Genomic DNA, 14031 nt, shown 5'->3' on the forward strand with positions numbered 1-14031 from the left:
TCTCTGGTCTGGTCTGGTAAGAGAATTAAGCTGTATCTAGTTACCACCCTACTGACAAAGACGTACCGCATAGCGATTCAGAGCTCCTGTACAACGTCGCGTAGTAACCGATTAGGGGTATTTGGTTAGCCCGTTACCACCTTAGACTGCATCATCACTAACCATCGGGGTGAGATTGCAGGCAAGGGCTAACGTGTAGCGGAAAAAAAAGCATTTATAATATAAGTATGGATTCACAGATGCTTAGCGCTCGTTGTAAAAAGCCGTTCCCAAAGCGAATCACGTGCAATGCATTTCCCGGGCCCGTCGGGGCATGCACCACTGCGGCCGGGCCAATGCGCTCGCGCACGCTTCTAATGACGGCAGACCGGTCGGCGCGCCGCGGTATGTAGCCGCCATTAACAGCGGATTTTGGAAGCATTCTAGTCAAGGGTTGTAACTATTAACCGCCATCATAAAACAAGAAAGGGGGGGCGAAGGAAAAATCTTCTCCTCCTAGGGATCGAGAATGTTGGACCGTCAACCCATTGAAGGGGAAAAAGAGAATTTGATTTCTAGCCATTGGGGCCTACCGCCAGGGCGATGAAGATATCGGAGACTAGTTTTTCGCCTTCGTAAATATGTCATGTATTGTTGGTAGCATACGAAAGGCTAAGCAGTCTTACTATGAGTCATCCTGACTTCAGAGCTTTTGAGCCTAAGATTTCAGGTTCAAAACGTTACTCCGATATCGTCAACAGCTTATACTCTCAAGTCTCTCTTCTTGATCGTTTTTTCTCCTTCTAACTGACAATCTAGTTTTTTATTTGCAAATTGTGGCAGTCTCTAAGTCAGTCCTACAATATTGCATTAATATGTTTTTTTTTCATTTTTTTTTAGATTTAATTTGCTAATTTTCAGGAAATACTGGCCCAGTTTAAGCTTTATTATATTTATGGCAGAGAACGGACAGCAACGTCCTCTGTGCTACTAATACTACTACTGCGATCGCCAAACTGTCTGCCCAGCATGGTGATTAAGTGTAGACCCTCCCTTTAGGAGGGGCCTTTAGTCCAGTAGTGGACTGTTATAGGCTATTGATGATGATAGGCTTTTCTATTTTTAGTATAAAACGGGTGAAACCTCGGGGCACAGTACGCCAACAAAACCTGCATGCAGCTACATACAGCAGCGCGGCCGGGAACCCGTTCGCCCCCCGCCGCGCCGTGCCGGTTAGAAGTCCTAACTTTTTATTTTACGGCGCACCCTCCGCTTAGCGCGAACCCACTACCAACAAAACTCTTCGTTTTGTGCCCGAGCCACTTGTTTAACTTTCGCGCCAGTTATGAACTGGTGTTTAGGAAAACGAAATAACTGAATTTACTAACCGGGTCGGTCGATAACCGCGTCTAGTTAAAGTAGGTTGTAGGGTTCCAGCGGTTACCGCACTACCGTTCCGTACCGTAGAGGCTTTAATAGAACTGTAAGTATGAAGCTCCAAATGAAAAGATCAATGTAGAACTTCCAACTAAACTGATTGTTTATTTTATTTACTTTACTTTTGCGCCAACTATGAACAAGGCCTGGGGAATAACTATCTTTAATTAAGCAGTAGGATTATTTCCATACTTCGTATATGGTGACGGCAGATCAGAATACAGGTTGTCACCATCCCATTGAGAATTTAACGGCAAACGGACAGCAGCGTCCTCTGCACTCAGACTAACGATCTGACCTCTGCTGCGATCACCAACCCGTCTGCCCTCCCTTTGGGAGAGGCCAGAAGTTCAGTAGTGGACTGTCATAGGCTATTTCTGATAATGGCGCTCTTGTTACATAAATGGAACCCTTAGTTTAGTGACGTGAAGGTATATCCTAAAAAAAAATACTGCTTAGAAGTAAGCCCTCAGAGTGTTTAGGAAAACGAGTTAACTGAATTGCCGACCGGGCGGGTCGATAACTGCGTCTAGTCAAAGTAGTTTGAAGGGCTATAGCGGGTACATGTTTTAGCACTTATAACAAGGATTTAAGATAAACGTATGTCGTTGGTTGGAAAAAGTGGTGATAGCCTTATGGGTGGGATTTCAGTTTTACTTTCTAAGTTTCGAACCCCGCCACACAATACACAACTTTATAAGCGTCTTAAGAACATTATGTAAAACTCTCAGGCATGCAGGTTTCCTCACGATGTTTTCCTTCACCGTTGAAGCAAGTGACATTGCAATTACTTAAAACTTAGAAAAGTTAGAGGTGCGTGCTGGGATTCGAACTCGGCCCCTCGAAAGTAATGTCGAGCTCCTACCCACTGTGCTATCACCGCATTTCCCTAATTAAATGACTATTGTGAATTTACAACTTCAGATTATTTTTTGGTCTGGCCAAGCGATTCAGCTTTCCAGTACGATGACGCGTAAAAACTGATTAAGGGGTATGGATCTAACATGACTTTTATAAATGGCTATAACAGATAAGGCCGAAAAATACTAATAAAACTTAGCGTAAAATTATCCACCTAGTCGTAGCTATTTGGTATCCACGATAGTGTGCTCGATAAGGTTGCTATTGAAACTATCAAGTGCATCGCTTATCATTATCACTTATCTACGCACTTTAGCAGTGATAAGGCCTTTGGTTTACTGCTTGAGCAGTAAAGTTGCTTATAATCGTGTGACCAAGTAATATATATAATATCAAGTAGTATATATTATATTAACTGCGATGGTCTTACCACATTAAGCCCACCAACCCGCATTGGAGCAGCGTGGTGGGTACATGCTCTAAAACCGTTTCTCCTATGAGAGATAAGGCTGAACCAATCGGAACTAAATGAGTTTTAGTTGTAGTCGATTTTTTGTGACAGAGCTCGTCAGGGGAAGTTCTGCCGCTAAACAGCATTGCTATGTAGTGTTATTGCCGGTTTAATTTCAGGAGGCCTAAAACCTTCCAAACCGACCACAGGGACACAGGGCAACACTTTGTTTGGCGTGTTCCTTCCAAGGCTACATACCTATATGTATGAACGCTTCTTAAGTGCCTGTGATGCCTACATGAATAAAGAAATTTTGAATTTGAATTTGGCTTGCGAACCTTTGCTCTATTTCTGAGGTGAGCCTTTTGCCTAGTCGGTCAACTATTACTACAAAAAAAAATATCCATATCACCACCCGCACTTGATAAAAAGAGATATCCACAGCCTGCCACCCAGAATGGCGTGGTGGGTCTAAGCTCTACATTCTCCTAAACTATAAGCCAAAAGGGATATCTTAATTGGGCTAATGATTTATAAACATAAGCTACTACGGCTAGCATGGGCAGGAGACAATTATATCCCCGGGGAAAGGATATAAATGTGACTTCTCCCACAGCTTTATCAACTCTCAGAGCACTGGCGCACAAGTGGAAATAATATCTTAATAATATATATGTAATAATAAACGGGGGTAAACTTCTCTTATTCCATATTCCCATACTTTAGCAGGTGGACACGTTAATTATATCCCTTGTCTAGGGATATAATCGGGAGATATAATTTTTGTCTCCTGCCCGTGTTAGCCCTGCAGATGTACCTATTGGTAAGATAAATATACCTAGCGTCAGGTCATTGGCCTTATCAACTGATAGGTACTAATCTCTCGGAATAAATTATGCATACTTTGCTGTGCTCTCCTGCCCGTAGTGCGTGCAAAGCTTGAAAGCATGAAATTGCTTGTAGCAATAAGGTCGACTTTGTATGTCTTCAATTATTTTGTTCTTATTTATAGTCTCTTAATTTTTTTAATGCAAATAAGTGACTCCTTTCCTTTATGAAGAAAAAAATCTATTTCACTACTTTATTATTAAAAAACGCCTATTAACAGTATTTTTAAAGCATTCATACCAATGCTTTTGGCGATAGATTCTGATATATAGTTTTTGCTTCATCCCTTCATATTTTCCTAACTATAGGTACGGTTTTTATACTAACCATCTCCTCATATTGTTTTAATGTTATTAACGATAACATAACTCCGAAAGACACACATAACTCCGAAAGATTGGAGATGCGTGCCAGGGATCAATCACGGAGAAAAACGGAGTTATGTTATGTTTGTAATGAGGTCATAACAAACATAAAAAAATACAGCCGAATTTTTTAAGTCGGTTACAACATGTGAATGAATGAACACACTAGAATACACAATAATATAGAGCAAGTTCGATAGAGGGTACATTTAGGCGGCCTTATCGCTCCATCGCGATCTCTACCAAGCAACCAAAGGCGTAAAAGAACATAGCTATAGATGCCAGGTAGGTGGTGCGAAATGACTTCATAATTACATACATATTTTAACTTAATTAGTATATATGAACAACAACATGTATATATACAATATTACGTGTGTACATGTGTCTTTTGTTGAAGCGTTGATAGCCCTGTGTGTAGGACTTCGAATTCAATTACAGGGGGCCGAGTTCGAATCCCAGCACGCGCCTCTAACTTTTCTAAGTTATAAAGCAATTAAAATATCACTTGCTTCAACGGTGAAGAAAAACATCGTGAGAAAACCTGCATGCTTTTGATTGTTCTCTGCAATGTTCTCAAAGGTGTAGAGTCGTGAACCATAAACCATTCTCATCGTCGGGGAAGAGCCGTTCCCTTGTAGTGGTCCGGTATTGTGATGATATGATGTAGATGTATCATTTTGCTTCTTTGTGTATATTTGTGCAGACTACAAGTGGTAGAAGTGATAGTAGTATCATAAATTATTATTATTATTACAGTTGCTCAAAACCGCCCACACCCTAACCGCACCTAGCACGCATCGGCGAATGTTATCAAGCTGTAATGGGTGACCCACATACGCTCACTTCAGACATTATCTAGAGCACTATCAGTCGAACGCACGACTAGGGAGTACAGTTTTTGGTTTTGACTTGATATGTAAGTATTTCTTGCAAAATCATTTCTATTAATATATAACATAAAACATAATGGCTCGCGCCTTTTGTAGTGTACAAAAGGTTGAGGGTGAGGTTTGATCTATTCAACTAAAAAAATTGTGCAGTTTTCAGCAATAGATAGAGCAATTAATGAGGAAGGTTTACGCGTAGTAAACATGCATATTATATAAGGGAAAGCAAAGTAACAAACATATTGTTATGCGCTTAAATTGAAAACGATGGCAAAACCTTACGAGATTGATTAAATTTATAAATCAATTTACTACGGAATCGTATTATTTATCATCATCATCATCACCACATTAAACCATTACCGGCCCACTACAGCGCACGGGTCTCCTCCCATAATGAGAAGGGCCGTAGTCCACAACGCTGGCCTAGTGCGGATTGGTTGACTCCACACACCTTTTGGAACATTATGCAGAATTCTCAGGCATGCAGGTTCCCTCGCGATGTTTTCCTTCACCGATGCAAGTGATATTTTATTTACTTAAAACGCACATAACTTAGAAAAGTTAGAGGTTTATGCTGGGATTCGAACTCGGCCCCCCGAAAGTAAAGTCGAGCGACTACCCAATACGCTATCGCCGATTCGATTTAGACCGATTAAGAGTTGCTAGTTTAAAATAAAGAGCTGTTTAAAGTGCTTGTTATTTTAGTAGGTATGAAAACCAATATAAACTGACAGGATAAACTTACATACAATAAATAAAGTTACTTTTTTGATTATCAACTTTATAAAAAAAATGTGATAGAACTACAATTCTTGCAATCGTTATGGTCAGAAAGAATTAATTTTAATTGCAATTATATTTAATCAATTGTTGATTATTTCAATATTACAAAAAAATTAATGCTGTATTATAAAATGGGTGTGTACCTTCCCAAATAAACTGTTCAGGTCAAGCCCCTAACTAAATAAATTAACAATGCTGTAAAATAGTAAAGATAGGTCTCAAAAGGGGCTTAACCTGTGAGTTTGAATAAAATATATATAGCATACATTAGTTATTAAACAAAACTTTTTTGAAACAATCCACTCAAGTAAACTTTCAAATGTAAAAAAAATTTAACAGCAATCAGTAAGTTAAATGATGTACTAAAATAAAATACAATGTGCTCCATTTTAAATTTATATGTCCTTTGTAAATCCAAAATTATTGGATAAAATATTAACTCCTTGCCAAATCTAACTAGACTGATCAATATAATATACATAATATCATGTTTATATGATATTATGTATACTTAGAGACTTGGTAATGTGCCACATCTGGGTTACAACAATAAATAAACATTAAAATAACACTGGCATTATGCTATGTCTAAATTGATAAGGTAATCATTGGCTGACCTCTGTCATAAATTATATCAATAATGTAACACGTGTTATTAACCTCAAAGATGCTTAAAAATTACAACTAGCCTTACTATAACGATTGGTTTTTGATTTAAAATTAGTTTGGACCGTCAATCCAACTTTGTATGATAGTTATGATTCATAATACACTGATTATATAGTATCAAGAAAAGTACTTTGAAACCAGCACTTCTAAATTTCGTCTTGTAATTAATTTACAATTAGCTTTTATCTTCAGCCCCCTTAGAGAGGATTTTAAAATAATGATTACGACTCTTTAACTTTAGGTCATTGTTATATTATGATTTATGTTGTAGTTATGTACTTATTTATTCTCTATTTTATTTTATGTGACATAAAGTGATTCTTCTTTTCTATAACTTCTTATTCTCATTACTCACATAAATCATACAAGGTGTGCACAACACACAATGGCAAAATTATTTATAATTGGTAGGTTGGTATGTAATGTAAGTGATAAAAAAACTACATTTCCACAATTGATATCCCCTGGTGTGCAATTGTTTTATCTCTAATGGTATAGAGAAGTATGGTCAATATATAGTGAATAAAATTATACATAAGGGTTTTCAACAATTCAGCTCTCAATAAAAACTAAACTGAACTAATAATCATGCAAATATGATTGTAGTCTAAAGTCTTAAGATCATCCAAAGACAATACAAATCTGATAATTGGATGCAATGTTGCCAGTTACATTGTACTAAATCTCTATAATAAACCAAATTTTTATCTTTTTTCAGGAAAAATAGATGAAAAAGGACTGTTAGAAGTTGTAGACCTGCCAATAATTTAGTTCTAGTTATAAGATTCTGTATAACAATCAGTTTAATTATGTAGTAGATAAGTTGCATAATTGTAATAGAATTGGATTGACTTTAGCCTTTATAATATTATTTATATTGGAAATATATCCCAAACACTTAAAGTTATTAGTTTGGAAGAGGTCATTTATAATTAGGTAAATCTTACTAGAAAATATTTTATTGGTTGGAACACTAATCCTACGTAATAATTAAAGCTAACTGTTCAATATTTATTGTTTCCATTAATTACTAAGTTGTATGCTAAATGCAAAGTAATTTTGAGTATCCCATAATATTTTAATACCTATACCATTTCAAACAATATGTTCATACTGAGGTCTGATACCATCTGTGAATATAGACAAAGAGATAATTTTTATCATGTATTATCAACTTTTTTACGTCATACTGTGATAATGACCGAATGTAAATTAAGTCAAGTTCAGATATTGAAACACCTTGAACAAATTTATTTTCTTGTAAGTAACAAGGTAAATCCTTTGTAACTTATCATGAGATAGTCTGATGAATTATAGTTTATAGTGGGGATAGGGTCTGACACAAATAAGTAATATTATGAACATCATACTTCTAGTAGGTAAATGTATGGAAATTTCTTGTTAAATAGTTATGAAAATCACCAAATTACGAAAAAAGGGTAACTTAGAATTTGCGTTTTCTACAATGAGAGTAGATACAGTAAAGAAAAGATCATGAAAGGTAATACCTATTCACTAATTACCACAAGTAGGCAAGGAAAACAAATCAAAGTGGAGGATCAACTTAAACTTACATTAACTTCTATCGTTCTAATTATAGAAAACTTCGACGGTCACTATAACCTACATGGAACAGGTAAGTACGTATCCAACATTACTCTTATCTGATGGGCATAACTGATTAAGTTTTTAGTCTCGGATCCATGAGACGCCGCCACATATTTAACTTCTACATAATTGCGTATTATGTTACGCTTGAGGGAGCATGATATGAGCACTGTATCCATGTGAAAATTTTATATGTACACAAGTTTTAAAGGTTTTCAGAGGCAACGGCAATAGTTAGCGTGATTATGCTCGGTTACCGCATCTAGTCGCGGCCAATTCTCTTCATTTGGAGGGCATTCAACCGACTAGGCCTAGCAACACGAGCCATTTGCGATGGCCATGACATCCAAATAAGCACAACAGCCTGCCGTCACTAGAGCATTGACTTCTCACATTTTGACACTATCAAAACAAATTTTTAATTAAATTAATTAAAGCAATATCGTGCCCACCTGTCAGAAGACTCGGAGCTGTCGTAGCGGTCGAAGCATCGCTTCTTCCTATCGTCACCGTCGCGATCGGCGCTCGAACCGGGTGTTTTTCGGAAATCTGATGCAGCCGCCGCGGAACGATCGGCAACCACGCCGCGCGTCTCACTTTCCTCACTCGATTCACTCGCTTCCAGTTCGGTGTAGAACGATAACTTCAATCTTACGCCTTCCGAAGTATGTCTACTACACTTTTTTGTGTCACCAAGTGACGGGTCGGACGCGGAAAAAGTTAAATCCTCGATTCGAGTCCGACCGGCACGGTCCTCGGGCGACCCATCCGCCATCTTTGAGCGCACGAGTGTTTTGTCGCGAGTTTCGGTCCGTTGCCGCAGGCCGCATGGGCGCTGCCTTCGCTGCAGGCGCGGGGCGAAGGCTGCGTGACGTCACGGCGGCTGCGCGGCCGTCGGAGGCAGAGCGCCGTGACGTAACGACTCCGCCCCGTGCATGTGCACGGCCGCTGTCATTGGCCGCGCGTTACGCAACGTGCGAGCCTATTCAAATACCCGCGGAAGGGAGCGTAGGACTCGATGCCGATAGGGACAGGCCCATCCCAGCCCTAAACAACAAATAATGCAGCGTAATGACCAGGCACACACTCAAACTCGCACGCACACGAGCGCGGCCTCGCTAAGAAACAAGTGCATCGAAATTAATGACACGTTTCACCCTCTATGCCCGGCATTCTTTATTTGGACGCAAACAAAACACATGCTGCTCGACGACGCTAATTTAATAATCTTTGTGGAGAAAACAGCGAATTCACGATCTGATTCCGTATTATTGGTAGTTGATACTTATATATATTGATCTAAAGGACATAATATTATTATAGTCGTAAAAATGTAATAGGCCCGTTTTGACATTTGTCATCGCGACGTAACTAGTTATGGAACCATAAGACTCTGTACTCGATACTCACGATAAATCAATTCAAGTTTGTATTAGTACTTGATTGATATTATTATGTATTGTAAAGTGTTCGTTCGTTCAAAGTATTCCTTTAACTTCACAACCAATACGCGTGACTGGCTATTGATTATACGTCCACTTTTCAACATGTTGAAACAGAGTTAGTACTATATAACAACAAACACAAAAATCGAGTCAAATCACTATGTTTAAATTAATGTCCAAAATAGAAGAGCCATAGTTAACGTAATAGTAAACAATATATATCAAACTTAAACGAGCGCACAGTCAACTTTACAAGATGAGGAACGAAAAACTGCGCAGTGCGCGCGGGGACGCTTCAGTCATGTGCCGCTTGGTCAGATACATTATCTCAGACTCATTATTTAGAACCCATTTTGAGAACCAAGCTCATTCTTTGCAGTAAAGATAACTACACAATATTTAATTTCGATATTCAGTAAAAAAATGGTTACAGCTCTAGTATAAAAAAAAAAAAAGACTGAGAACGTAACTGTTTCCGGAACGTTTCGCAACAATTATAAATTGCATGCTACTATGAAGTAAGCGCAAAAAGAATACTCGCGATATATTCTTTCATATTATTTAACGTCCCAAAAAAATTTACGTATTTTTTAAAACACTGTATATAATTGATTTTTATTTTTTTGTTTCTTTCAGTTTCGTTCCAAGTTACATTCTATGGTCTTGCACAAATGTCAAAACGGGCCTATTACATTTTTCCGACTATAGTTAAGGTTTAGGCAATACTATAAGAATGGGTAGACACCTTCCTATGTAGGTATATTTTTAACCCTAATTCAGTTTGGTCGTCCTAAAATTAAACTTTAAAGGACTGAAAAATATCAGTATTCCTACCTGCCAATCTACTTGACCGAAACAACGTATAGGTATTTATGGGGGAAGAACAAGTTAAGGTCTGTAGTCACACATATGAAATCAATGCTATATAGGTTCGTATTATTAACCTAGGTATAATAGGTTTGTTTACTCTTGGACTCTGTGATATAACCAAAAATATATGTATGGAAAGGTAGGTACCTAGGTTGGTTATTGAGTTCTAGAATCGTCTCGTGAGATTCCAGTCTTGTTTCAATTAAAGTAACACAGAAAATGAAGTCGAACCTGGGTGGGCGTGGTTTACAGAACGGGAACGCGTGTAATAAAATCACTTCTTAAAAAGATATGGTTGTAAGTGCAACCATAGGAACTGAGATCGGGTCACACCGTTCCCATTTCCGCTACGCTTTTGGTTGCATCCGAAATGTTTTCGAGACTGAGTGGGCGTGGTTTATGGAGCCGGAACCAACGCCACAAATCACTAACTTTGTAATGGGAGTTGACCTGTACCCATCCGTTATACCTATCTGTCCTAGATAGTCTCTAATCTATCCACAATCTAATCAAACTTGTGGATTCCTAAATCTCTATACCTACCTTATTAATACAATAAGCACATCTGCATTGGCAGCGAGGTTAATAAATTACTAAATCAATTTGAGTAATTATCCCATAAATAGATATATTATTATAAACGATAAAATGGACTGACGTTAAAATAAAACTATTATTTTGTCAAAGCGGTGATAGCCCAGTGGTCAGGACTTAGGCTTCACTAACGGAGTGCCGGGTTCGAAACCCAGCACGCACCTCTAACTTTATAAATTTCTGTGCGTTTTAATTTATTAAAATATCACTTGGTTCAATGGTGAAGGATATCATCGTGAGGAAACCTGCAATGCCTTAGAGATCTCCATACGGTTGGAGTGTGTGTGAAGTCCACTAATTCGCACTGGGCCAGCGTGATAGACGACCTAAACCCTTCTAATTGTGGGAGGAGATACGTGCCCTGTAGTGGATTGACATGATGAATCTTCGAAACTGCTTACACACAGTAAATATTATTGACGATATGCAGAATATAATGTTACAGTAATTTTATAAAGTGGGTAAATAATTAAACATTTGATTAATAACCAATGTACATGACATTTAGTTGGTGGGTATTTTGATATAAATACGACTGCATTATCGATGCACCCGTCCCCGACGTCGAGCCAAAGCGGCGACGTCCGAAGCATGTCCTTGACGACCCTGACGATAAAATAACTACCGACAACGTGTCCCAACAACACACACACACGCAACATACACAGCGTCTTCGCCGGCGAAGACGAGGGCCCCGATTTCTGACGTCATCCGGACGTGGATCCTTACCACGGTCACGGGGGCGTTCGGACTAAACAATGATTAGTCCAAAAGTCCACCAACAGTCAGATTAACGTCGAACCGAGCCGAGGTCCGAGTCCTCGCGGGAGGCACCCTCGGGTCGACGTCTCCCACTCTCCCCCCCCGATGTCGTCGAGCCCTGGGGCTCTTCTCATGGCGAGCTTTCGCGCTCGCCCCACTCCCCCGGTGACGCCGTAGCAACCCCTCAGGTGGTTATCGGCAAGTGTCCTTCCGAAAAAGAAAGCAAAGATGCACCGCAGTCCTACATGGACTCGAACGATGCAAAGATACCTTCCGGTATCTTAGTCGTTTATCCGTTGTCAATAAATTTGACGAGTGTGGGCAGCGTAACGATTTCTAAAATCATTTAAAGTAGGTGAGTATTTTTTAATTAGTGACTGCCTCGTTGGTGTAGTGATTAGTATGTTCGATTTTTTATCTTAAGGTCCTAGGTTTGATTCCCTCGAACACACGAGTGTAGACAAAGTTGGCCTAACTTTGTCTACACTCGTGTGTTCGAGAGCACGTTAAGCTTACGCCGTCGCCCATGGCTATTATCACTAACACGTGATAATAATAGGCAAAAGCTCGCGAACCCGCTTTAGAGTAGGATAATGGGTTTAAGCTGTACATGTCTGTCCTTCCTTCCTCCTATTAGAAATGACGCCTGCGCACAGCAGTGACACATTAATTAGCTAAGGTTGCAGATGGTTTACTCCAATTTTTTTTATACTTCTTTAGATGAATCAAACTCTTGTCCTTTTTACTGCCCCAAAAAACCATGTTCGTTCTTCTCTCCTCTGTCCCCCTATTTTTCCCTTTGTTATTATTTTGTAATTTTCAAAAGATAACAGCTAAACAGCTATCTATAGCTTTGACGTTAGTTAACGGGATATCGTTTCGAATAGAAGGTCGGTTTCAACTGTATATACCCTGTAGTAGTAAAATAGGATTTATGAACCTTGTAATAAAGCTCAAATTGGTCAAACAATCTAAGGCAAGCGCTTTTTAGAAATACAAATCAGGATTGCAGAATTTGTGACTCTTATTTGTTTTTAATTAGGTCCATTTTGTTTTGACGTTACAGTTTTGTGTTCGGCTACTCGAAAACGACTCTACCATTGCGAGCGTGCAAATCTAATTTACGTTTTATGCGTATCGATCGATCATAATACCATCATAGCAAAATAGGCCTAATGCTACTGTGTTTAGAGTCAGAAATTCTTTAGCCATTACAGATTTTTACTATACAAACGTGCCAAAAGCACTAGCTGTAGAACTGTGCACAAATTAGGACCTTAAACATAATTAACATAAATCTTATTTCGCTCTGATGTTCTAGCGTTAAGTTCATAATACCATCATAGCAAAATCGGCTTAATGGTACTATGTTTAGAGTCAGAAATTCTTAAGCCATTACAGATTTGTACTATACTAGCGTGCCAAAAGCACTAGCTGTAGAACTATGGACAAATTAGAGCTTTAAAACAATTAGCATAAGTCTTATTCTGTTCTGATGTTCTACCGCTTCGATACACGAAAACGAATCTACGGCTGCGAGCGTAATTATTTCATACTAGAATACAACTCTGCTTTTGTTCCGCGTCCCTTTTCAATGCGCACGCAACAAAAGCAAGACAGAGACAGATAATAGTAATGTGCATAAGTGAACTCGGGACCCAAACAACAATCAGGGCCTTTTTTTTGTCGTGTCGTTATGCCGGATTGTAGGGTGGATACTCTGAAGCCCGGCCTTGACCCAAAATTCAGCAATGCCGACTATGTACTATTTCTATTAATTATTGGGATTTCTATAAAATAGATAAGTACCTACGTTTAGAATGTCATTTGGTCAGCAATAAATGACGTATTTTTCGGTGGGCAAAATTCAGAATCATATATGAGAGAAGGGACGTTATCTATAGGACGACAGAGAATTAGGTGCGATAATTTTGTCATAATGATGGGAGCTAAATAGCAAAGTCTGACGAGTGATAGAGATGCATGGAAACAAATGGAGGAGCCCTTCGTTCAAGGTGCGTATTGAAAGTGCGAATCTGTTATCTTATAGGTACTGATGTAAAAATATATAAAGCTGAAGAGTTTGTTTGCTTGTTTTCTTGAATGCGATGATCTCAGAAACTACAGTTCCGATTTGAAAAAAAAAACAGTGTTGGATGGCCCATTTATCGGGTAAGGCTATAGGCTTTATATCATCACGCTCAGACAAATAGGAACGTAGCAATTAAGATTTAAAAATCGGGGTTTTATTTTCCTTTTGAGCGTGCGCTGTGTAAACTTCCGCTGTGTGCGCTGCGTATAAACGGTTAGTTTCAATAAAATCATTCAACACAAAACTGTTTCCCTTTAAAAGTTCTAAAAACAAGTCCCTGACAGCATTTGTCTATCTTTCAAGGCTGACTTATACGCGGACGAAGGACCGCTAG

General features: G+C 38.8%; 1 protein-coding gene across 1 annotated transcript in view; it reads right to left on the bottom strand.

Moving 5' to 3' along the window:
• LOC120623670 (zinc finger protein jing) overlaps window positions 1-8709 on the bottom strand; it is a 223513-nt gene extending 214804 nt beyond the window's left edge. Inside the window, exon 1 of the mRNA XM_039889837.1 lies at window positions 8387-8709. Coding sequence (XP_039745771.1) covers window positions 8387-8709 — 323 coding nt within the window. The remainder of the gene's footprint in view (window positions 1-8386) is intronic.
• Window positions 8710-14031: the final 5322 nt, after the last annotated feature.

This window comes from Pararge aegeria, chromosome 5, assembly GCF_905163445.1.
Source record: "Pararge aegeria chromosome 5, ilParAegt1.1, whole genome shotgun sequence".
Lineage (NCBI taxonomy): Eukaryota > Metazoa > Arthropoda > Insecta > Lepidoptera > Nymphalidae > Pararge > Pararge aegeria.